The 25327-nt window shown below is 35.7% G+C and overlaps 5 protein-coding genes across 6 annotated transcripts; all 5 read right to left on the bottom strand.

Annotated features, from left to right (window-relative positions):
- Positions 1–1722: 1722 nt before the first annotated feature.
- On the bottom strand, positions 1723–3418 carry LOC137012322 (gastrula zinc finger protein XlCGF8.2DB-like). Its single transcript, XM_067375444.1, has 3 exons — positions 3361–3418; positions 2288–2618; positions 1723–2119 (listed from the first exon to the last, which is right to left on the bottom strand). The coding sequence occupies exons 1-3, from the start codon at positions 3416–3418 to the stop codon at positions 1723–1725; spliced, it is 786 nt and encodes a 261-aa protein (XP_067231545.1).
- A 2918-nt stretch (positions 3419–6336) lies between these two features.
- On the bottom strand, positions 6337–11339 carry LOC137012321 (gastrula zinc finger protein XlCGF28.1-like). Its single transcript, XM_067375443.1, has 3 exons — positions 11169–11339; positions 8026–8211; positions 6337–7343 (listed from the first exon to the last, which is right to left on the bottom strand). The coding sequence occupies exons 2-3, from the start codon at positions 8081–8083 to the stop codon at positions 6337–6339; spliced, it is 1065 nt and encodes a 354-aa protein (XP_067231544.1). The 5' UTR covers positions 8084–8211; positions 11169–11339.
- A 2296-nt stretch (positions 11340–13635) lies between these two features.
- LOC137012320 (zinc finger protein OZF-like) lies at positions 13636–16225 on the bottom strand. Its single transcript, XM_067375442.1, has 3 exons — positions 16159–16225; positions 15724–15843; positions 13636–14594 (listed from the first exon to the last, which is right to left on the bottom strand). Exons 2-3 carry the CDS (start codon positions 15779–15781, stop codon positions 13636–13638), a joined length of 1017 nt encoding a protein of 338 aa, XP_067231543.1. The 5' UTR covers positions 15782–15843; positions 16159–16225.
- A 2008-nt stretch (positions 16226–18233) lies between these two features.
- Positions 18234–20284, bottom strand: LOC137013197 (zinc finger protein OZF-like). 2 transcript variants are annotated; one of them, XM_067376841.1, is made up of 3 exons: positions 20169–20284; positions 19782–19889; positions 18234–19606 (listed from the first exon to the last, which is right to left on the bottom strand). In XM_067376841.1, exons 2-3 carry the CDS (start codon positions 19837–19839, stop codon positions 18738–18740), a joined length of 927 nt encoding a protein of 308 aa, XP_067232942.1. In that variant the 5' UTR covers positions 19840–19889; positions 20169–20284; the 3' UTR covers positions 18234–18737. The 2 variants fall into 2 exon arrangements, with proteins under 2 accessions (XP_067232942.1, XP_067232943.1); XM_067376842.1 differs by having other exon boundaries at positions 20213–20272.
- A 1793-nt stretch (positions 20285–22077) lies between these two features.
- Positions 22078–23508, bottom strand: LOC137013186 (zinc finger protein 135-like). The gene is made up of 2 exons (XM_067376827.1): positions 23426–23508; positions 22078–23250 (listed from the first exon to the last, which is right to left on the bottom strand). Exons 1-2 carry the CDS (start codon positions 23481–23483, stop codon positions 22214–22216), a joined length of 1095 nt encoding a protein of 364 aa, XP_067232928.1. The 5' UTR covers positions 23484–23508; the 3' UTR covers positions 22078–22213.
- Between the last annotated feature and the right edge of the window lie 1819 nt (positions 23509–25327).

The raw sequence follows: 25327 nt of genomic DNA, 5'->3' as shown, positions 1-25327 counted from the left end.
TGCTGTCTAAAATAGTCAGAGGATGTTCAGAGGATCAAGACGACACAAAATCAGCTTGAAACAAGAGTTCCTTTTTTATTTCTTTATTTTAAGAACAAATTGCTTGTAAAAATACAATTGCAAACTGTTTAGATTTATATCAAAATCGAAAACATGCAACAGCTGAATGAGTCCAGAAGGTATACAATTGCAAACTTTTTAACCAAATTTCTTGTAAAAAGAGAACAACCCCAGTGTAAGAACTTAAATAATATGAACCTTATTTCATAACTACTAAACAGCAGCTGTAAAACAAGTATGTCACTGCTAAATTGCTATAGACACTTTTCCTGAGCAATTTTATCTTCTCTCAGTGATGTGTTTATCAGAGTCCATATTATGAGAGAAATCACCTCTTCAAATATACATAGAAAAACAGAATGAGCTGTTACTATTATTGGTTCATTAGCAATGCTGAATACAATGTTAAACTCTTTGATTGAATTTGATTTAATGTAAACTACTAATATATACAGTTGTGTGCAAAAGTATGGGAACCACTTGCAGAATCTATGAAAATTTTAAATAAAATAAGAGAAATCATACAAAATGTATGTTATTTTTTTTTATTTAGTACTGTCTCAAGTAAGCTATTTTACATAAAAGATGTTTACATATAGTCCACAGGACAAAAAAAAAAAAAAAAGAAGAAGAATTTATTAAAATTACCTCATTCAAAAGTTTGGGAACCATTGGTTCTTAATACTGGTGTGATTACCTGGATAATTTACAATGGGTTCAAACATTCATTGATGCTCCAGAAGGAAACACGTTGCATTAAGAGCCGGGGGTGAAAGCTTTTGAACGGGATGAAGATGTCCAAATTTTTCTTATTTTGTTGAAATATCTTTTTTTCATTTAGTACCCTTCGGAAGCAACAGAAGATACTTGCATGTTTCCCGGAAGACTAATGTCCAACTCTCCAACTGTCCTTACTGTGAAAAGATGGATCTCAAAATAAAAGTCATTGCTGGAAAGGGTTCAAATATGCAAAAGATGCTGGAAAACTGAAGAATCTGCAGGAGCTGGAGGATTTTTCTGAAGAACAGAGCTCAGTTTAACTGTTCATAACAAACAAGGGACTCAAGAACAATCATCACAAAACAAAACAACAGTCGTAGACCATCCAGGTAACCACACAGTATTAAGAACCAATGGTTCCCAAACTTTTGAACAGGGTCATTTTAATAATTTCAGCTATGTTTTTGTCTTGTGGACTATATGTAAACATCTTTTATGTAAAATATTTTACTGAGAACAGAACTAAATAAAAACATGCATTTTGTATGAACTCTTATTTTGTTAAAATGATTTACATTTTCACAGATTCTGCAAATGGTTCCCATACTTTTGCATGCAAACTATATCAACAGCTCTTGAAAAAAAAATAAAAATAATAAAAATAAGAGTCCACTCCAAGTTCAAAAAAATTAATGTTAAGTGGTCTCTCATTATTTAGTTCATTCGTATTTCTCATATTTTCAGAATGCAGTAATTTCAATGCAAAAACATCTTCAATATCTTAATGCATCACACCTAAACAGCTAAAACAAGTTGTTTAAAATATGAGCTATGATTTAATAGACTATTGTTGTCACTTTTACACAAATGACTTATATTCACAATTAATTAAAATAATTGAACTTCACAAAGAGACAAAACAAATTCCTTCACAAATCAGTTTTAAGGCAACATACTAGTTTTAAGAAATGGATCTTCTGAACATGAACTTTGCTCATTGGACAACTTTGGGAAACATTTTTTCTTATGAGTCTGTAGATGAGATAATTGGGTGAAACTCTTACCACAGTGTGAGCAATTGTGCGGTTTCTCTCCAGTATGAATTCTCTGGTGCTTTTTTAAGTTGCCCATTGATGTAAAACTCTTCCCACAGTCAGAGCACATATGAGGGCTCACACCAGTATGAATACTTTCATGCTCTTTTAAATACTGCAATCGTGTAAAACACTTTCCACAAAAGGAACAAATGTGAGGATTTAGAGCACTGTGAATTTTAAGGTGTGTTCTTAAGTTTGATTCATGTACAAATGTTTTATCACACTGATCACAGCTGAATTGTCTCACTCCAGATTGACGGCACAGATGATCTTTGAGAGAGCTTTTGGATGTGAAACTTTTTCCACACTGAGTGCATGTGAACGGTTTTTCTCCAGTGTGAAATCTTATGTGCACATTTAAGTCCTCTATGTGACTGAAACTCTCTCCACACTGAGAGCATGTATAAGGCCTCTCTCCAGTGTGAGATGTTATGTGTCTCATAAAGTTTGATTTGTGTCTGTAACTCTTTTCACACTGAGAGCAGGTGAAAGGTTTTTCTCCATTGTGAATCCTCATGTGCACATTTAAGTCCTCTTTGCGACTGAAACTCTTGCCACATTGAGTGCATGTGAACGGTTTTACTCCAGTGTGAATTCTCATGTGTCTCTTAAGGGCTGATTTATGTTTTAAACTCTTTCCACACTCAGAGCAGGTGAAAAATCCCTCTACTCCAGATTCTCCAGCTTGTTTTTGTGTGAAATTCTCTTCAGTTTTTGAAATGACTGCATTTCCATATTCATTTTTTAAATGATGAGGTTTCTGAAACAGATGTTGGTCTTCACTTTTATATATCAGTTTTCCATCTTCATTTGTGAAATGATGGTGTTTGTCTTCAATCACTTCAATCAGGTCTAAAAGTCAACATATTAAATTCAATTTTAAAAAAGGGCAAATGAGAAACAAAGAAATAAAGTTCATTCTTAATTTTATCTAGTTTACTAGAAGTGTTAGTTCCCCCAAAAATGAAATTTATGTCATTAATTACCCACCCTGTTGTGTCGCTCCACACCCGCAAGACTTTCGTTCATCTTCAGAACACAAATTAAGATATTTTTGCTGAAATCTAAAGGTTTTTTTTTAATCTTTCAAGGCCTAGAACATCATTAAAATTGTCAATGTGATTACGGTGGTTCAACCTTAATATTTTGAAGTGATGAAAATACTTTTTTTGTGCGCAAAAACAAAACAAATATGACTTAATTCAACAAATTTGTCTCTCCCCGTCATTCTGCTATGCTGTTTATGTTGCAGCGCTTCCAGGTTCTACATCAGAACTATACTGACGTAGCCAGCTAATACTGAGTCAGTGTTTTTTCTTTCTCTTGGGGATTAGAAACCTCTTGGATTTCATCAAAAATATCTGTGTTCCGGGTGTGGAACAACATGAGGGTGAGTAATTAATGACAGAAATTTCATTTTTGGGTCAACTAACCCTTTAATGTTCCTCATCAGTCTTTAAAGAGAACGAAGGAAAACACCAACCTATTTGTTCCTCTGCATCTTCATCTTTTATTCTGCAGGGCTCTTCTTTAATCTCCATCTTTACAATAGTATGTCAGTAGTTTCTCCTGGAGTAATTCCTCCTGCTTGCTTCTTCTCCTGTGGGAAGATGGGAATATCACCATCATTTAATCTCCCATGAGCGGCTTCACTGACTGAAGGTGTTTTCATGTTATTATATTTTTAGCTAAATTAAATTTGTATCAAGGAGGCATTTTGCCCCACAGGTGTGTGACAAAGCAAGTTAATCAGAATAAATAATAATTACAATTAATGGGAAATATAATTATATTTTCCTTAAATAACACATACTCCCGAATCTTCAGGCCAATATCAAATCATATAGAACTGTGATGTTCTACAAAACACTTTTTATTCTTACTGCTGAAAAATTGATAATTTACAGTGAAATCCGTTTTCTTTTAGGTATGTCACCAGTGAGCTTCACTCTAAATTGTTTATGAATCACTCTCTTGTCACTGTAGTCCATAGTTGTAACAAAAATGTGTATTATTGACTTTATCTAGTGGTTATTTTGGGAAAAACAGTAGGGGGGGCGTTTTCTCATTCTATCCTGATTTATAATTAAAAACTCTTTTTACCAGGTTTCATTTATTACATAAAATAAAAACTCAACTCATAATCTTCACAAATTTTAATGTGAAAAAAATCAGTAACGAGTTTACGTTTCACGAGCATAATGAACAACATCAGTCGCTTAATTTTGATTAATCTGTGAGTAGTTCACTAACGTTAAATGGACCGATTCGTTTAGTCCTTTAGATTTAGATTTCTCCTTCTAAATGATAAAATAAATGTACTTACAGTCTAAAACAGCAGATTTAGATCAGAATGAACGGCTGTGTTCCACTTCACATGATTATGTTCCCTTCCCTCGCTCACTTCTCTTCTTCTACTAGACTCGGATGTGTGTCATTGCCTCAGGTGCACGAGCGCCCTCTACTGGCGGAACTCCCGGAATGGGAATTCTTTAATTTTAGATACAGGCCAAGTTATAAAGTGAAAATGAAAGCTGCTAATTCAAATAGATGCCAAGATATAACCGATCAAAAAAGTTAGGAGGAAGCAGTGTAAATAAAATCTGGAATGGAACAAAATATCTTTATCTGTGATTTCTCACATGGAGATTAATCCTTTATGAAACTTTTTACACATTTTTTTTCATGAAATTCTTTGTTTCATGAAATTCTGTTCATTACATTAAAAAAAACTGCTTTGTAAAAGGTGTCATTACACATGTTCAGGTTGTGCTGCCATTGCATTTACACTCTTTCGGCCAGCAGATGTGAATCATTTAAAAAAGCTCATTTTTTAATTAGCTCATTCATTTAAATTACACAATTTTTTAGGCTTCAACAACCATGATTTTTTTTATTTAGATACATTAATAGACCGTTTGTTGCAGCTCACATGTGGCATGGATGCAGTTACACTGCAATTACAATTACATAAATAATGGCATTATAATAATAATGAGTTAATAATGGGTATTAAAGTGATAGTTCACCCATACATGAAAATTTTGTCATGATTTACTCTCCTTGTGTCGTTTCAATCCTGTATGACTTTCTTCTGTGGAACATTAAAGAATATAATTTTGAGAAATGTATTTTTTGTTCAATGGAAGTAGATGGTAACCAAAAAGTTTGGCAATCAACATTCTTTGAAATATCTTCTTTTATATTCTGCAAAAGAAAGTAAGTCAAGCAAGCTTGAAATGTGATAAAGGGCTTCTGAAGTGAAGAGATTTTTTTTTTTTAAATCCACATTCAACAAGTTATGAAGTAAAATATCTAGCTTCTGCCAGACAGCTGTAAGACTGATGCCAGAGTGCCTGGACCAAGAAAGGGCTACTCTTTGAGAAAACAAAGGAAATTAACATTTGAGCTCTCTCTTGCAAAATTAGCATCCCCATACAATACGCAATCACAGTTAATCAGGCCTCACATCTGCCTTAATCTACATTTCCCTTCCTTCACCCCCTTTTCCCCCATCTCTTCTCTCTACATGCAGAGATGACCTGAAATTCACCCAAAATCTATATGGTTTAATGCTAACAATCATCACAGAATGCTATACATGTTTGGTATCGTTTGAAGTGTCTCAGTGCAACTGGTACAATGGTCTCATCTACATGGAAGTAAACCAAAGGTATTAAAGGTTTTAAGAGTATAGAGATACTTTGGTTGCAACTGTGGGTGTGCCCCTTTCCCAGGGTCCTTCATCCAAACCTCCTCCTGTTCCACAGCAAGGTGCGAACTCCCTGGGTCTGTGACCCTAGTCAATGCAAATTCTGATGCAAATTGTTCATGCCCCACATTGGGGGATGTTTTGTCTTGGTCTGAGTATTTAAAGAAATGTTGCAAAAGGCTCAGGGCGACTCTGTATTCAAATGAGCCTGCATTGCTGAGTGTCCAGGACACTCAGCAATGTGTATTTTTCTAATGTCAGGTATGCATCTTTCTCCATTCTCTGAGCATTTGATGTTTTGTATTGATCATCTTTGAATTGATTACCTAATTTGCATGATACATTTACCTGACTATTGAATTGTCACATTTGATTTTATTCTTACTCTGAAATTATTGACTCCAGTAGATTACGATACACATCTTGACATTGTCATCCTGGAATATGGCCATGATACATCTAAATACATGGTTGTTTAAGAAATGAAAAGCTACACACTCCATCTTTTAGGGCTAAAAGAACTGTTGCCAAACATATAACATGCTAGAAAAATAATGATCACTATAATAATGATCCATCCATAGACTCTTTAAGTATTTACCTATTAAAATCCTTTTTTTTTTTTGGCTGGGTAGTGTATGTATTATGATTTAATAGACTATTGTTGCCACTTTTGCACAAATGCACAATTAATGAAAATAACTGAACTCCACAAAGAAACAAAACACATTCCTTCACAAATCAGTTTTAATGCAACACACTAGTTTTAAGTGATAGATCTGAACATGTACTTTGCTCATTAGACATCTTTGGGCAACATTTTTTCTTATGAGTCTGTAGATGAGACAATCGGGTGAAACTCTTCCCACAGTGTGAGCACTTGTGCGGTTTCTCTCCAGTATGAATTCTCTGGTGCTCTTGTAAGTTGCCCATTGATGTAAAACTCTTCCCACAGTCAAAGCACATATAAGGTCTCACACCAGTATGAATACGCTCATGCTCTTTTAAATACTGCAGTAGTGAAAAACTCTTTCCACAAAAAGAACAAACGTGAGGCTTCACACCAGTATGAATTTTAAGGTGTCTTCTTAAGTTTGATTCAAAAACAAATGTTTTATCACACTGATCACAGATGAATGATCTCACTCCAGAGTGAACGTGCATATGCTTTTTCAGAATGCTTTTGGATGAGAAACTCTTTCCACACTGAGTGCATGTGAACGGTTTTTCTCCAGTGTGAACTCTCATGTGATCATTAAACTGTCCATCCTGAATGAAACTCTTTCCACACTGAATGCATGTATAAGGCCTCTCTACAGTGTGAGATGTCATGTGTTTTATAAGGTTTGGTTTGTGTCTGTAACACTTTTCACACTGAGAGCAGGTGAATGGTTTAACTCCATTGTGAATTCTCATGTGCACATTTAAGTCCTCTTTGCGACTGAAACTCTTTCCACACTCAAAGCAGGTAAATGGTTTTTCTCCAGTGTGAATTCTCAAGTGTCGGTTAAGGGCTGATTTATGTTTTAAAGTCTTTCCACACTCAGAGCAGGTGAAAAATCCTTTGACTCCAATTTTTCCGGCTTGTTTTTGTGTGAAATTCTCTTCAGTCATTGAAACGACTGCATTTTCACCTTCATTTTTGAAATGGTGAGAATTTTGAAACAGATGTTGTTTATCTTCATTTTTATATTTCAGTTTTCCATCTTCATTTGTGAATTGATGGTGTTTGTCTTCATTCACTTCCATCAGGTCTAAAATCAACATATTAAATTCAATTAAAAAGGACAAATGAGCAACAGAAAAACAAAGATAATTATTTTAGCGACATCTAGCGGCCCTTTTAAAACAAACAGAGAAGCTACCGTCGCCATCTGACTGACACAAGACAAAGATGTCGTTGTCTGAGACAGCAGAATAGGCAGTCAATCAATGGGGTTTCTAATTACTTCTCACAAAGAACGGTCTCTACTTCTAATAAACGACATGACTGCTGCTGCTACTACTACTACTTCTTTGTGCGTGTTCAACGTAGTGAAGATGCAACACAAATGATTTAGAAGAACAACAACATAGTGACTAAACATGCTCTGTAGACTTTTTGTCCATTTAGGGCTGCTGTAGAAACATGTTGCATAATCGCGACTTAACATGTTAGGGGACCCGCAATGTATGTGAATAGATATGGCTCATTCTAAGGTAATAAAACAATTTTTTTGTAAGATGTTTATACACCACTGAAAACATAGTTATGTATATTATATTGCATTTCTGTCAATAGATCCTCCCAAATTGTACACATTGCACCTTTAATTTAGCACAAATCTACTTTACTACAGAGTCTATTCGTATTTAGTTTTAGATGTATTGTTATTTATCAGTTTTCATCTTAATGTTCCTCATCAGTCATTAAAGAGAATGAAGGAAAACACCAACCTATTTGTTTCTCAGTATCTTCATCTTTTATTCTGCCGGGTTCTTCCTCAAACTCCATCTTTACAATAGTATGTCAGTAGTTTCTCCTGGAGTAATTCCTCCTGCTTGCTTCCTTCTTCTCCTGGAAGATGGGAATATCACCATCACTTGATCTCTCATGAACGGCAGTGTGAGCGGCTTCACTGACTGAAAATGTAAATTGTGGTCGCTGTTGCTCATTTAGCAGATGCTTATCACACTTAAAATCAATCTCAATTATTCAGGTGCACATGTTTGCTCAAACAGTCATTCAGAATCAATCAGTACACATCTTGCTGGACCTGTCTGCTGTTTTTGACACCAATAAACACCAAAACCTCCTGCCAACCGTCACGATAACAGACATCTTAGGAATGGCACTTCAGTGATTCAAGCCTTACCTCTTTTTTTATGGTCGTGGAGGGGTGAGGTGTCACATTTGGTTCGATTGCCTGATCTGAACCCGAGTTTGATTGCTCTCCCCACTGTGTTCAAAATATAATATTTGGTTTTGAACCACAGTGCATTTAAATCATCAAAGCAGCACCCTTTTCACCCTTTGCTAGGTAACAACGGTGCAGGAGAAGGTGACAAAATGCAAAATGTGTGTTTCTAAAGCTTCAGAACATAATAGCACTTGCATCTATCCGCCGCAAATGTACTGCAAATGCTCTAAAGAACGTGGGAGTTCAGCAGAAATTAGATATACATTCTTTCCTTGCAGTGCATCGGTCATGCTCGTCAGGAATGTGAGTCAAACACACACACATATTTATCAAAACATATGTCATCAGTTCACTTCCGTGATTTAGTATGATTGCATTCATATCAGCAGTGAACCGTACCGGTTCACGTCATCCAAACGAACCAAACTCTTACGTTAATTGACCCTGAGTGTGCACCAAAAGTGCTAGTTGAAAGCACCCTAGGTTGCAACATCTAGCTACTGGGGTGTCTCTGGGCTCAGTGCTTAGACCACTTTTCTTCTCCATCTACATCCCAGGTGAAAAAAAGTAAATTTCTATAATGTACTTAAAGTGCTTTATTTTCATGCACCAACTTTGTAAAAAAGAGCACTTTAAGTACATTATAGAAGTGTACTTTTTTTCATGCTTGTGGTCTCAGCCAGCCCAACACTTCATCACAACCTCTATATTCAGGTAGGTTTGTCAACCATAACTCCATCCAGGACAGCCAGGAACCTTGGATTTATGATCGAAAAGCAGTTAAACTTGACCACATTGATAGAACTGCTTAGACCTGCAGATTTGCCTTGTACAACAGGCTCTTCCTATTGGAGGAACACAACTCCTTGTCCAGGCACTTATATCTTGCTTAACCTGATATTGCTGAGTTCAACATGTTCATAGGTCAACATTTTTGTTGATCCTGGAACAACATTCAAATCAACCAATCAGATTTCAGGGACAAGTTTACAGATTATGTCAAGTTTAGGCTTAAAATCATGAATTGGTGCTTCTACAGCAGTGTTATTTCATCTATCATTTCCCTCTGATTTTTGGGATAACTTTTGGGTAGGGTTAGGTTTAGGGGTAGGAATAGGGTTAAGATTAAAATTTCAGACTAGAATGTTGTTCCAGGATCAACAAAATATGTTGACCTAGGAATGCATCTAACTCAGCAATATCAGGACATGCCTTACATATTGTTGTTGCCCTAATGCTAAAAGATGAGCTTGAACTGTTCTCCTGGCTTTACAATTGAGTTATGATTAGTAAATTGCTGTTATTTATAGCTTGTAGAGAATTTTAATATTTAATTTGCATAAGTTTTACATAATAGCTTCTCAACACTGTTAATGGGGATGGGAAGGGGGTTGTGGATTTACAGAGGTACGGTGGCCGAGAGAGCTCAACGCGCTGCAAATAAAGAAAACATCTTCATCAGTTTGACAACACACGCGCTGCAAACTCCACAACACTTACAAATAGTGAAACGCGCTGCAAATAAAGAAAACATCTTCATCAGTTTGACAACACATGCGCTGCAAACTCCACAACACTTACAAATAGTGAAACGCGCTGCAAATAAAGAAAACATCTTCATCAGTTTGACAACACACGCGCTGCAAACTCCACAACACTTACAAATGGTGAAACGCGCTGCAAATAAAGAAAACATCTTCATCAGTTTGACAACACACGCGCTGCAAACTCCACATGTTTTCTTTATTTGCAGCGCGTTTCACTATTTGTAAGTGTTGTGGAGTTTGCAGCGCATGTGTTGTCAAACTGATGAAGATGTTTTCTTTATTTGCAGCGCGTTTTCTTTTTGTAAGTGTTGTGGAGTTTGCAGCGCATGTGTTGTCAAACTGATGAAGATGTTTTCTTTATTTGCAGCGCGTTTCACTATTTGTAAGTGTTGTGGAGTTTGCAGCGCATATGTGTTGTCAAACTGATGAAGATGTTTTCTTTATTTGCAGCGCGTTTTTCTTTTTGTAAGTGTTGTGGAGTTTGCAGCGCGTGTGTTGTCAAACTGATGAAGATGTTTTCTTTATTTGCAGCGCGTTTCACTATTTGTAAGTGTTGTGGAGTTTGCAGCGCATATGTGTTGTCAAACTGATGAAGATGTTTTCTTTATTTGCAGCGCGTTTTTCTTTTTGTAAGTGTTGTGGAGTTTGCAGCGCATATGTGTTGTCAAACTGATGAAGATGTTTTCTTTATTTGCAGCGCGTTTTTCTTTTTGTAAGTGTTGTGGAGTTTGCAGCGCGTGTGTTGTCAAACTGATGAAGATGTTTTCTTTATTTGCAGCGCGTTTCACTATTTGTAAGTGTTGTGGAGTTTGCAGCGCGTGTGTTGTCAAACTGATGAAGATGTTTTCTTTATTTGCAGCGCGTTTCACTATTTGTAAGTGTTGTGGAGTTTGCAGCGCATGTGTTGTCAAACTGATGAAGATGTTTTCTCATTTGCAGCGCGTTGAGCTCTCTCGGCCACCGTACAGAGGGGATGTTTTTTTGTCATTTTATCAACAAGGGTGCCAAATTTTAGCCCTGCTTAGATATTATTCATAATTAAAGACTCTGTTTACCAGGTTTCATTTGTTCATTGCATAAAATGAAAACACAACTTCATAATCTTTACAGAAGAAACACAGTCAGTACTTACGTTTCACAAGCGTATGTCAATTAATTTCTGAGTGATTCACTAAATTAACCGAGTCGGTAGTCTTTTGGATTTAGATTTTTCCCTAGTAAATGCTAAAATAAATGTAGGGTACTCAAAGAATGACATACTGTAGAATTAGAGCAAAATTAACTGTTGTGTTCCGCTTCACATGTTTAAACGCCCGTCCAATCCCTCGCTCACTTTTCTTCTTCTCATAGACTTGGATGTGTGTCACTGCTTCGGTTGCACGAGCGCCCTGCACTGGCGAAACCCCAATGATGGGAATTCTTTAAATGCATAACAGGCAATGCGTTGTGGTATAAATAGAAAATGAAAGTTGCTCATTCAAAGAGATGTCAAGATATAACCGATTTTGAAAAGTTTAGAGGAAGCAATATAATTAAATTCTGGAATAAAATAGATCTTTATCTGTGTGATTTCTCACGAGCACATAATACAATTTTTAGACATTTTTGCATGAAATTCTTTTTAGTCTGTGAAGCTCCATATTAATTTGAGAAATGCTGAGTTTTTTTAAACGGATGCTGCTTGTCTTCATTTGTTTCAATTGGGTCTCAAAACATTAAATTCCCACAATTCAAAACCCCGAAAAGAGCTGACTGTATTTTATGGTATTTTAGTAATGGATTAATCATGGGTGTGAATGTGAACTTGCTCAATTCAATTCACATTTATTTGCATAGCACTTTTCACAATACACACTGTTTCAAAGCAGCTTTACAGAAAATGCATGTTTCTACATTACAATTTAGAGTGATCTGTTATCAGAGATGATTGTGTCCAAGTTATGCATTTATGTACATATACAAATCACACAGTTAGCTAACAATGTATTAAGTGTATGTAAACAGTGTATTAATTTAAGGCAGAAACTATGAGCTCATGAATGCATGTTGTTAAATTATTAGGATACATAGAAAAATTTAGCATTGGTGCATGCTGATTCAAAGTTTGTGTCAGGAGTTGGCACCATCTCTTCACAGGTGTTAGTACATCTGAAGCCTTCCTAAGAAGCTGGATCCAAACTGGAGCTGACATAATCTCTAGTTACCTCGGGCTTCCCGAAATAAAACAGATACAATGGAAAATACTTAGCTTTGGGCATAGACACTATTATGATGCAACAATTAGAAGAGCAATAAATGATTGCTCCCCTTTAATAAATATATTTACTAAGGCTTATAATACAAATGACAGTAACAAAGATTAATATCTGGTATATATACACTTGTATCCAAGATATTAAAGGTCACTCAACTAATTATATTAATGAAAAGTGGGAAAAGGAATTGTAGATTTTTATCCCAGAAGAAGAATGGCTAAATTTGTGGCATTCACAGTGTGTGACTAGTCATTATAGGGCTTTAAGAGAATTTTGTTGGAAAAAATTCTCGCACAAAGTAAAATCCAAACAAAAAGGAGTAGCCAATCTAAGCTCCTGCTGGAGGCAGTGCGGTACACAAGTGGTTGATCATGTACATATTTCTGCTCGCTTTTAAATCTTTGCATGGCTTGGCTCCCCCTTATCTCTGTAATATGCTCGTCTCCTACACTCCGACTCGCTCACTACGTTCCTCCGACTCTGGCCTTCTCGTTGTCCGTTGATATCGCCTCTCTTCAATGGGGGGCAGACAATCAGTGTTATGGCACCCAAACTCTGGGATTCTCTCCCCCACTCACTCTGTGAGTTAATAATATATCTGAATTTAAATCAATACTCAAAACTCACTTGTTTTCTAAATGTTATACCTTTGATGAATTGATTGTTCTGCATAATTACTAATAGTTCTCTGAATGTTATGTTATGTCTCTTAAGTCCTGTTTTGTATTTTATTGTACTTGACTCTATTCTTCTGTATGCTTCCCTGTCCATTATTGTTTTTCATCATTGTCTACTTGTATTATCTTTTCCTTGATAAATGTACATTGTAAAGCTTCCTTGAGCCCTGGAAAGGCGCTATATAAATAAAACTTATTATTATTATTATATTTTCTGGGCCTGCCCAGTTTTGAAACTGTATTGGTCAGAAATTCACTCAAGTATAGAGGAAATCTTAGAGATTGAGAGTGGGGAAACAGGTTATATTCTATGTCTTGGTAATATAATTAATAATAGGAATGAATATTTACTGAAGATACTAGTAGCAGCATCAAAAAAACAAAAACGATTACTTATAGCTCCAACATCTTCACCCAACAAGAACCCACTGGGAACAAATTGTCACTGAAATTCATAAAACTGAAAGACTGACATTTAAGTTGAGATTACAAGAAGAGGCCTTTGAAAAACACTGGGGTAAATGGACTAAACATATATAAAAACAGAGAGAAAGGAGATAACTGTATAATACGAATACTTAAGTTTACTCAAGGAATAATAATTTTTATAAAAAATAAAGTAAAAAAAAAAAAAAAAAAAACCTTTGGGCAATGGGCAACTTTGGGCTTATTTAGATAACTTTGGGCAATGCTTTTTCTCGTGAGTCCGTAGATGAGATGATCGGGTGAATTTATTCCCACATGAAGAGCACTGGTGCGGCTTCTCTCCAGTATGAACTCTCTCATGATCTTTCATGTCTCCTGACCGAGCGAAACTCTTTCCACAGTGTGAGCACTTGTACGGTTTCTCTCCAGTATGACTTCTCTGGTGTAATTGTAAATGTGTGTTTGTATTAAAGCTCTTCCCACAGTCAGAGCACACATAAGGTCTCACACCAGTATGAATACGCTCATGCACTTTTAAATACTTAAGTAGTGAAAAACTCTTCCCACAAAAAGAACAAAAGTGAGGCTTGACACCAGCATGAATTGTAAGGTGTCTTCTTAAGCATGATGCAACAACAAATGATTTATCACACTGATCACAGCTGAATGATCTCACTCCAGAGTGAGAGCGCAGATGATTGTTGAGAACTCTTTTGCAATTAAAACTCTTTCCACACTGAGTGCATGTGAACGGTTTTTCTCCTGTGTGAATCATCATGTGTCTGTTAAGTACTGATTTATCTGAGAAACTCTTTCCACACTGAGTGCATGTGAACAGATTTTCTCCAGTGTGGATTCTCGTGTGTCTGATAAATTGTGGTTTATTTGTGAAACTCTTTCCACACTCAGAGCAGGTGAACAGTTTTTCTCCAGTGTGAGATTTCAGATGTCTGTTAAAGTGTGATTTATATGTGTAACTCTTTCCACACTCTAAGCAGGTTAAAGATCCTTTGACTACAGATTGTCCAGCTTGTTTTTGGGTGAAATTATCTTCAGCCTTTGAAATGACTGCATTTCCATTTTCATTTTTGAAATGATGAGTGTTTTGAAGCTGATGTTGTTTGTCTTCATTTTTATATGCCAGTTTTCCATCTTCATTTGTGAAATGATGCTGTTTGTCTTCACTCACTTCCATCAGGTCTAAAATCAATATTAGATTCCCAAAATTCAATTAAGGAAAGACAAATGAGAACCAAAGAATTAAAGTTCATTCTTAATTTTGCACAAATCTAGTTTACAACTGATTCTACAAGTATCTAGTTTTAGATGTATTGTTATATCCTCCTGAGAACCAGAGCTTTTTTGGGTGTGAATTTACTTTTTGAAATGTCATTACTGTAAATGAGCCTGAGTTATTTGTTAATTGATTCCATTTTGTGTATATATCTTGTGTAAATATTCTGATATATAATTTTTGCAAAATTAATTTTAAGCCAAATTGTAGGGGGTTTGACACTTTTATTTTGCAAATATCTTTTCACAATGTTTTTGCTTTAGGCAGGTATTGTAAGTTTAAACTGTATTTTGTTTTAGGAAATGTAGAGGTTAAAAAAAAGATTGTTTTTAAATTTTTTATTTTGTTGAAAAAATAAAACTTATTATTATTTGTCATCTCTCTGGTAGTGAGACTCACTCTTCTCCTGTTACAGCTGACCACTGGTGGACATTACATTTACACTGTTTGGAGCATAACAATAAAATTAAGATATTTTATGCTATGTCCTAGAACACCAGGACTCAGTTATTAAGAAAATACAATGGCATGATAAGACATGTATAGGCAAAAAAAAAAAAAAAAAAAATTCATTTCAATGAACATGAAATAAATATGATTCTCACTAATGTTATTAAAACAGAATGATTTAATATACTATTTTACTTTTAAATGGATAGTCCTATTATATGCAGTGCATTTAAGTTGCATATTAACATTACTATGGCAACATGCAAAGAACAAAAGTGAAATAATGGGAGTAATAACATGGCAACATTTTCATTAGAATATCTCATATTACATAAGAATATTGATCTATAATTTCTTTCCCTGTTCCCTGTGTCTCCCCGAAACGCCTGATAAACATGCTGTAAGTCCTGGTGTCTTCTACAGAGGACATGTATGAAATCAATGCTGTTCCGTATATTCTCAGAGAAATTCACTAAAATATAATGTCCTTCACAGAGGAAAAAGTCTGGCACTCAGGAAGTTTATATCAGTTTTCATCTTAATGTTCCTCATGATTCATTAAAGAGAATGAAGGAAAACACCAACCTATTTGTTCCTCTGTATCTTCATCTTTTATTCTGCAGGGTTCTTCCTTAAACTCCATCTTTACAATGGTATGTCAGTAGTTTCTCATGCACTAATAACTCCTGCTTACTTCTTCATCTCCTGTGGGAAGATGGGAATATTCCCCAGCATTTAAACTCTTGCTAAGAATCAATTCAACTCCTCCGATTTTTATGTTGGTCTTACTTTAGATATGATTTACATCCATTAAAAACTCTTTTTTACCAGGTTACATTACATAAAATAAAAACACAACTCTTACAAACTGTAATGTGAAAAACCAATCAGTTTATGTTTCACGAACGTAATGTACAATATCAGTCGATTCATTTCTGAGTGATTCGGTAAATAATCTGACTCGTTTAATCGTTTGGGTTTAGATTTCTCCTAATAAATTCTAAAAATGAATGTACTTACAGTCTATAAATGAGCAGATTCAGCGCAGAATGGACGGCTGTGTTCAATTTCACATGTTTATGTTCCCTTCCCTTCTTCTCTTAGACTCGGATGTGTGTCATTGCTTCGGTTACACGAGCGCCCTCTACTGGCAGAAACCAATCTCCGTTCAACCTTCATAGATTAGATACAAGACAACCAAAATCTCTTTTGTACGCTAAGATTTTACAAACACTATTTATCTAGGCTATGTTTGATTTAGGATGAAGATTCAAACTTCATATAAGGACTTTGCAACTGTATACCACCTGGATGCCTGCAACTGTGTGCTAGCCTACTGATGTTGTTGATTTTCAAGTCTTGACTTTATTTTTAATTTACACAGTACAAGTATTATTAAAAAAATGTGAGTTATTAGTGTTTAATAAAAAATCAAGTTTATAATGTCGTTTATGACTATATGGTGTTTTAATGCATCAATGGAAGAACAATTGTTGCCGAAGCTATTTCTCTCAATGAGTCACGCAAGTACTCGGTTACTCCGCGGCGGTTGGCGTCCCACTCTGTCTAAAATATTATGAATATTTTAACCAAACAGTGTGCCAAATTACAAGGCACACCAAACCTCATTGCAACGGCACGTATGGATGTGACATGAGATGGACTGCCTGTGCAACCTGCCCAGGTGGAAAAAAAAAAGTAAATTTCTATAATATAGGCTTACTTAAAGTGCTCTATTTTCGTGCACTAATTTTGTAGTAAATATACTAAAAATTGTTCTTCTTTAGTACTTCTTAAGATTATCTTAAGAACATCTAAGTGTACTCAACTGTGCTATTTTGAGACAGCATGAAATATGAACTAAAATGTGCTTTTAATATACTATCTCTGTATTTAAAAAGTGTATTTAGATACCACTTATAGTACATTTGAACCCACAGTGTACCAGAAGTGGTAGCTTAATATATTTTTTTAAATACAGAGATAGTATATGAAAAGCACATTTTAGTTCATATTTCATGCTGTTTCAAAATAGCACAGTTGAGTACACTTAGATGTTCTTAAGATGATCTTAAGAAGTACTGAAGAAGAATTTTTAATATATTGAGTACAAAATTAGTGCGTGAAAATAGAGCACTTTAAGTACATTATAGAAGTGTACTTTTTTTTCACCAGGGTGATTGGGTTGCTGGTACTGTCTCATGCTACAGGCAGTGACAAGGACCCTAACAAAACCCAAAACTAAAGACAAATCAGTCAGGAAGAATAAAGAGAGAACAAGTGTCTAATGCCAACACCTGCAAAATCATTCCCTTTTTGGGGTTGTCTTGCTGTTGCCTCTCCAGTGCACCTGATATTACTTTCATTTGAACCAAAGAGGTTGAAACTGATTCACAAACACTTAATCGGACAGATTGATATCCCTGAAATTTAATTGACTTGTTTTATACTGTGATGATTAAGTGTTAACTTAATTTTTTTGAGCAGTGTACATAGAAAAACATTTGGTGCAGCGCAGAGAGATTTCAATGCAGAAAAGTCTTCAATATCTTAATGCATTACATCTAAGCAGCTCTACAGAAAACTAGTAGTTTTTGTGATATGGATGATGATTTAATAGACCATCTTGTATGACAAATTTATTTTTCAAATTTTTCAATTTCATGTTTTAGAAAACAGAATGGGGCAATAGTGTAGAAAACAAATATTTTTCCATACGTATCCACAGGATACAATCAATTTCCACACTTGGCAAGGCAAGGCAATTTTATTTGTACCGCACATTTCATACACAATGGTAATTCAAAGTGCTTTACATAAAGAAGGAGAATAAAAATAGAACATAAGGAATAGAAATAACAGTAAAAACAGAAGAGCTAGGAAGTCTTAGGGAGTTTTTTGTTGTTGTTGTTGTCCGTCAGAGTGGATCTAAACAGGGGCCTGTTTCATAAAACAAGTTTACCAAATAAGCTAGGCTTATTTCAGTTAGTTTGATTATTTTGAGCCAAATCAACTGACAATAAATCAGACTTACTGAAATAAACCTGTATTATTTGGTAAACTTGTTTTATGAAACAGGCCCCTGATCTATCCATCAGAGCAGATCTAAATGGATCTTCCTCAAACAACAGGACTGCTACCTGTTAAAGCACTTCAAACTGATAAAAGAAGTTTCAATCTCCCCTTTTGCCAAGACACCTCAAACTGCACCACACAGCCCTAATCCCCCTTCCGGAGATATCTTATCTATGCAACGCAGTTCAAATTTCCCCCTTTGGAAAGTTTCCTGACTGTAATCCAGAGATATCTTAACCATGCACCACAGCTCAAATTTCCCTATGGTTTGTCCCCTTATCCAAATTTACCAAATTTTAACCTAATCACTTTCTTCCTAATTCTCCCAGCTCTTTCAACCAGACAGCAATATTTAAAATGCATTAAAAGTCAGAATAACAAGATGATACATAATAAGATATAAAATACATTAAAAATGAAATAAAAACAGGAAAAGAAATAAATGGAATAAAAATATACAGCGCAGGAATGTAGAATATCAAACTATTTTCATGTAAGTGATGGATCTGAACATGAAAGTTTGCTCAATTAGACACATTCAGGCAATTCTTTTTCTTATGAGTCTGTAGATGAGATATTTGGATGAAACTCTTCCCACATGAAGAGCACTGGTACGGCCTCTCTCCAGTATGAACTCTCTCATGAGCTTTCAAGGATGATGAATGAGTGAAACTCTTTTCACAGTGTGAGCACTTGTACGGTTTCTCTCCAGTATGACTTCTCTGGTGATGTTTCAGGGTCCCTAAATGAGCGAAAACCTTTTTACAGTGTGAGCACTTGTACGGTTTCTCTCCTGTATGAATTCTCTGGTGTATTTTTAATTTGTCTAATGTAGTGAAGCTCTTCCCACAGTCAAAGCACACATAAGGTCTCACACCAGTATGAATAGTTTGGTGAACTTGTAAATGTTGCGGTTGTGAAAACCTCTTTTCACAAATAGAACAAAAGTGAGGCTTCACACCAGCATGAACTTTAAGGTGTCTTCTTAAGTCTTGTTTAAAAACAAATGTTTTATCACACTGATCACAGCTGAATGATCTCACTCCAGAGTGACAGCGCAGATGATCTTTGAGAGAGGTTTTGCGACTGAAACTCTTTCCACACTGAGTGCATGTGAACGGTTTTTCTCCAGTGTGAATTCTCATGTGCACATTCAAGTGTCCTTTTTGAATGAAACTATTTCCACACTCAGAGCAGGTGAAAGATCTTATGACTCCAGATTTTCCAGTTTGTTTTTGTGTCAAATTCTCTTCAGTCTTTGAAACAACTGCATTTCCATCTTCATTTTTTAAATGAGGTTTTTGAAAAAGATGTTGTTTGCCATTTTTATATGTCAGTTTCCCATCATCATTTGTGAAATGATGAGGTTTATCTTCATTCACTTCCATCAGGTCTAAAATCAACATCAATAAATCAGCAACAAAGAAATAGAAGTTCATTTTTAATTTTGCACAAATCTATTTTACTGCTGAGTCTACTAGTATCTAGTTTTAGATGTACTGTTTTCTATCAGTTTTCATCTTAATGTTCCTCATCAGTCATTAAAGAGAATGAAGGAAAACACCAACCTATTTGTTCCTCTGTATCTTCATCTTTTATTCTGCAGGGTTCTTCCTTAAACTCCATCTTTACAATAGTATTTCTCCTGGAGTAATTCCTCCTGCTTACCACTTCTCCTGTGGGAAAATGGGAATATCCCCCAGCATTTAATCTCTCACGAAGAACTCTCATTATTAAGAATCAATTCAACTCATCTAACTGATTTTTATGTTGGTCTTACTTTAGATATGATTTACCTAGATTAAAAACTCTGTTTACCACGTTTCATTACATAAAATGAAAACACAACTCATAATCTTTACAAACTGTAATGTGAAAAAAGAGTCAGAAATGTTTTACGAACGTAATGTACAATATCAGTCGATTTATCAGAGTTATTCACTAAATAAACTTACTCGTTTGGATTCTCCTAATAAATGATAAAAAATCATTTATTTACAGTCTGAAAAACAGCAGATTCAGCGTAGATTGAACGGCTGTGCTCCACTTCACGTTTATGTTCCCTTCCCTCGCTCACTTCTCTTCTTCTCCTAGACTCGGATGTGTGTCATTGTTTCAGTTACACGAGCGCCCTCTACTGGCAGAACCCAATCTCCGTTAAACTAACCTTCATAGATTAGATACAAGACAGCAAGATCTGTTATCTATGCTAAGATTGTACAAACACCGTTTATCTCACCAGGTAGATTTGATTTGGGATAAAGATCCAAACTTCAAATAGAGTTTGCATTTGTAAACCATCTGGATTCCTGCAACTGTGTGTTACTGATGCTGTTGATTTTAATATAAATCTTGACTTCATTTTTAATTTAGAATGTACAAGTATTATTTTAAAAAAATGTTAGAGTTATTAATGACCACCCGTGGTGAAAATCAAGTCTTTAATGTTGTTTATGTCTATGTGGTGTTTTAATATGCTTTCAGACAAATTCACAAGTCAACACCATTGCTGAGTATTTTCTCCGTAAAAGTTCAGTGAACCAAAGACAGTCTCAAAGGTTTGAAATCGGTGGTGTTTCTGACATCACAAACTACCTTGTAACCAATCATGTCAAAGTGGGCTTAGCAGAGGAGTCTCAAAAGAAGCCATAGGTAAATTTTTCTGTTGACATGAAAAATTGTGTACTTTTAGTATTATTGCGGGAGAATTGAAAATTGAATTGATATATTATGATGTCATGATGAAAATGCCTTTCTCCATGACGTTCTATGATGTTCAAAGCGTTTGTAAGGATGCTGATTTTTAGAAGGCAGACTGAGATGGTGAACAGTAACATGGTTTGTGTAACATTAGAAACACATTAGCTGTTTGATGACATATAGTCAAGCAAAAGGCTAATCATATTAATTACCGTTATGTGTCCAATGTTGTAGAGATCAATACCATTGTGCAGCGATAACTATTGTAAAGTTGACCTAGTGGATCTCTGAGCTGCTGTGATTGAGATTTAAGTTATGGAGAATTACCTTAAAAAATCCAGAACTCCAGAAGTTCTATCCAAGCAGCTCAAATCAGAGTCCTCACAATCTATTTAGCTTTTGGCACTAAATAAACCAAACTTAATGCATCCGTAGAAGAACAATGTAACCAAAGCTACTTCTCTCTATGTCTATGTCTACAAATACTTGGTTACTCTGTGGCGGTTGGCGTCCCACTCTGTCTAAAATAGTCTGAATATTTTAACCAAACTGTGTGTCAAATTACAAGGTAAAACCACAGTGTAAGAACTTAAACCTTATTTCATAACTATATAGCACCTATAAAGACAGCTGTAGAGAAACACCAAACCTCATTGCAATGGCACGTATGGATGTGCCATCCTGGAGGAGCTGGACTGCCTGTGCAACCTGATTTGGTTGCAGGTACTGCCTCATGCTACAGGCAGTGACAAGAACCCTAACAAAACCCAAAACTAAAGACAAATCAGTCAGGAAGAATAAAGAGAGAACAAGTGTCTATGGCCACCACCTGCAAAATCATTCCCTTTTTGGGGGTTTTCTTACTGTTACCTCTACAGTGCACCTGTTGTAACTTTAATTTGCACCAAAGAGGTTGAAACTGATTCCCAAACACTTAATTGGACAGATTGATATCCCTGATGTTTAATTGACTTGTTATACTGTGATGACATAGATTTCAATGCAGAAATGTCTTCAATATCTTAATGCATCACATCTAAACAGCTCTACGAAAAACTAGTAGTTTTTGTGATATGGATGATGATTTAATAGACCATCTTGTATGACAAATTTACTTTTCACATTTTTCAATTTCATGTTTTAGAAAACAGAATGGGGCAACAATGTAGAAAAACAAATATTTTTCCATACGTATCCACAGGCACTACAATCAATTTCCACACTTATCTATATACAGCGTAGTAATGTAGAATATCAAACTATTTTCATGTAAGTGATGGATCTGAACATGAAAGTTTGCTCAATTAGACACCTTCGGGCAATTCTTTTTCTTATGAGTCTGTAAATTAGATATTTGGATGAAACTCTTCCCACATGAAGAGCACTGGTACGGCCTCTCTCCAGTATGAATTCTCTCATGAGCTTTCATTTTTTCTGACCGAGAGAAACACCTTCCACAGTGTGAGCACTTGTACGGTTTCTCTCCAGTATGAATTCTCTGGTGATGTTTCAGGGTAGCTAAATGAGTGAAAACCTTTCCACAGTGTGTGCACTTGTACGGTTTCTCTCCAGTATGAACTCTCTTATGATCTTTCAAGGATGATGAATGAGTGAAACTCTTTTCACAGTGTGAGCACTTGTACGGTTTCTCTCCAGTATGACTTCTCTGGTGATGTTTCAGGGTAGCTAAATGAGCGAAAACCTTTCCACAGTGTGAGCACTTGTACGGTTTTTCTCCAGTATGAATTCTCTGGTGTATTTTTAATTTGTCTAATGTAGTGAAGCTCTTCCCACAGTCAAAGCACACATAAGGTCTCACACCAGTATGAATAGTTTGGTGAACTTGTAAATGTTGCGGTTGTGAAAACCTCTTTTCACAAATAGAACAAAAGTGAGGCTTCACAGCAGCATGAACTTTAAGGTGTCTTCTTAAGTCTTGTTTAAAAACAAATGTTTTATCACACTGATCACAGCTGAATGATCTCACTCCAGAGTGACAGCGCAGATGATTATTGAGAGAGGTTTTGCGACTGAAACTCTTTCCACACTGAGTGCATGTGAACGGTTTTTCTCCAGTGTGAATTCTCATGTGCACATTTAAGTGTCCTTTTTGAATGAAACTATTTCCACACTCAGAGCAGGTGAAAGATCCTTTGACTCCAGATCTTCCAGCTTGTTTTTGCATGAAATTCTCTTCAGTCTTTGAAACAACTGCATTTCCATCTTCATTTTTTAAATGAGGTTTTTGAAACAGATGTTGTTTGCCATTTTTATGTGTCAGTTTCCCATCTTCATTTGTGAAATGATGAGGTTTGTCTTCATTCACTTCCATCAGGTCTAAAATCAACATCAATAAATCAGCAACAAAGAAATAGAAGTTCATTTTTAATTTTGCACAAATCTAGTTTACTGCTGAGTCTACTAGTATCTAGTTTTAGATGTATTGTTTTCTTTAAATTTTCATTTTAATGTTCCTCATCAGTCATTAAAGAGAATGAAGGAAAACACCAACCTATTTGTTCCTCTGTATCTTCATCTTTTATTCTGCAGGGTTCTTCCTTAAGATCCATCTTTAAGATAGTATGTCAGGACTTTCTCCTGGGCTAATTCCTCCTGCTTGTTTCCTCTTCTCCTGTGGGAAGATGGGAATATTCCCCAGCATTTAATCTCTCACGAAGAACTCTCGTTGCTAACTCCTCTAACTGAATTTTATGTTGGTCTAACTTTAAATATAATTTACATGCATTAAAAACTCTGTTTACCACGTTTCATTATATAAAATGAAAACACAACTCATAATCTTTACAAACTGTAATGTGAAAAACGAGTTTATGTTTCACGAACGTAATGTACAATATCAGTCGATTAATTTCTGAGCGATTCACTAAATAAACTGACTCGTTTAGTAGTTTAGATTTAGATTTCTCCTAATAAATGATAAAATAAATAAATAAATCTAATTACAGTCTGAAAAACAGCAGATTCACCGCAGAATGAACGGCTGTGTTCCACTTCACATGTTTATGTTCCCTTCCCTCGCTCACTTCTCTTCTTCTCCTAGACTCGGATGTGTGTCATTGCTTCAGTTGCACGAGCGCCCTCTACTGGCAGAACTCAATCTTCGTTAAACTAACCTTCATAGAAAAGTTCAGTGAACCAAAGACAGTAGGCTTGTTCGAGATACATCCGCGCTGCGCAGACCGATCGGTGTATGACATCAACGTACCGCGAGAGCGATTCAAAAGCATAGGGAGTCGTCTGGTCTCCAATCGCTCTCGCGGTACTTTGATGTCATTCGCCGATCGATCTGCGCAGCGCGGATGTATCTCGAACAAGCCTATCCTCAGAGGTTTAAAATCGCTGGTGTTTCTAACATCACAAACTACCTTGTAACCATTCACGTCAAAGTGGGCTTAGCAGGGCGTCTCAAGAGAAGCCATACTGGTACATTTTTCAGTTGATATGAAAAAGGCTAATCATATTAATTACCGTTATGTATCTGATGTTGAAGAGAGTGATACCATTGTGCAGCGTTTACTATTGTAAAATTGACCCAGTGGATCTCTGAGCTGCTGTGATTGAGATTTAGGAGACATGAAAATTTACCTTAAAAAGTCCAGAACTCCAGAAGTTCAGTCCAAGCAGCTCAAATCAGAGTCCTCACAATCTATTTAGCTTTTGGCACTTAATAAACCAAACCCTGTCTAAAATAATTCTAAATATTTTAACCAAACAGTGTCTCAAATTACAAGGTAAAAACCACAGTGTAAGAACTTAAACCTTATTTCATAACTACTAGATAGCAGCTATAAAGACAGCTGTAGAGACACACCAAACCTCATTGCAACGGCACGTATGGATGTGCCATCCTGGAGGAGCTGGACTACCTGTGCAACCTGATTGGGTTGCAGGTACTGCCTCATGTTACAGGCAGTGACAAGAACCCTAACAAAACCCAAAACTAAAGACAAATCAGTCAGAAAAAATAAAGAGAGAACAAGGGTCTATGGCCACCAGCCACCACCTGCAAAATCATTCCCTTTTTGGGGTTGTCTTGCTGTTGCCTCTCCAGTGCACCTGATATTGCTTTCATTTGAACCAAAGAGGTTGAAACTGATTCACAAACACTTAATCGGACAGATTGATATCCCTGAAATTTAATTGACTTGTTTTATACTGTGATGATTAAGTGTTACCTTAATTTTTTTGAGCAGTGTACATAGAAAAACATTTGGTGCAGCGCAGAGAGATTTCAATGCAGAAAAGTCTTCAATATCTTAATGCATTACATCTAAACAGCTCTACGAAAAAACTAGTAGTTTTTGTGATATGGATGATTTAATAGACCATCTTGTATGACAAATTTATTTTTCAACATTTTCAATTTCATGTTTTAGAAAACAGAATTGGGCAA

Source organism: Chanodichthys erythropterus, chromosome 22 (genome assembly GCF_024489055.1).
Source record: "Chanodichthys erythropterus isolate Z2021 chromosome 22, ASM2448905v1, whole genome shotgun sequence".
In the NCBI taxonomy this organism is placed as follows: Eukaryota; Metazoa; Chordata; class Actinopteri; order Cypriniformes; family Xenocyprididae; genus Chanodichthys; species Chanodichthys erythropterus.
The sequence above is the reverse complement of the archived record's forward strand: the minus strand, read 5'-3'. Positions and strand labels throughout refer to the sequence as shown.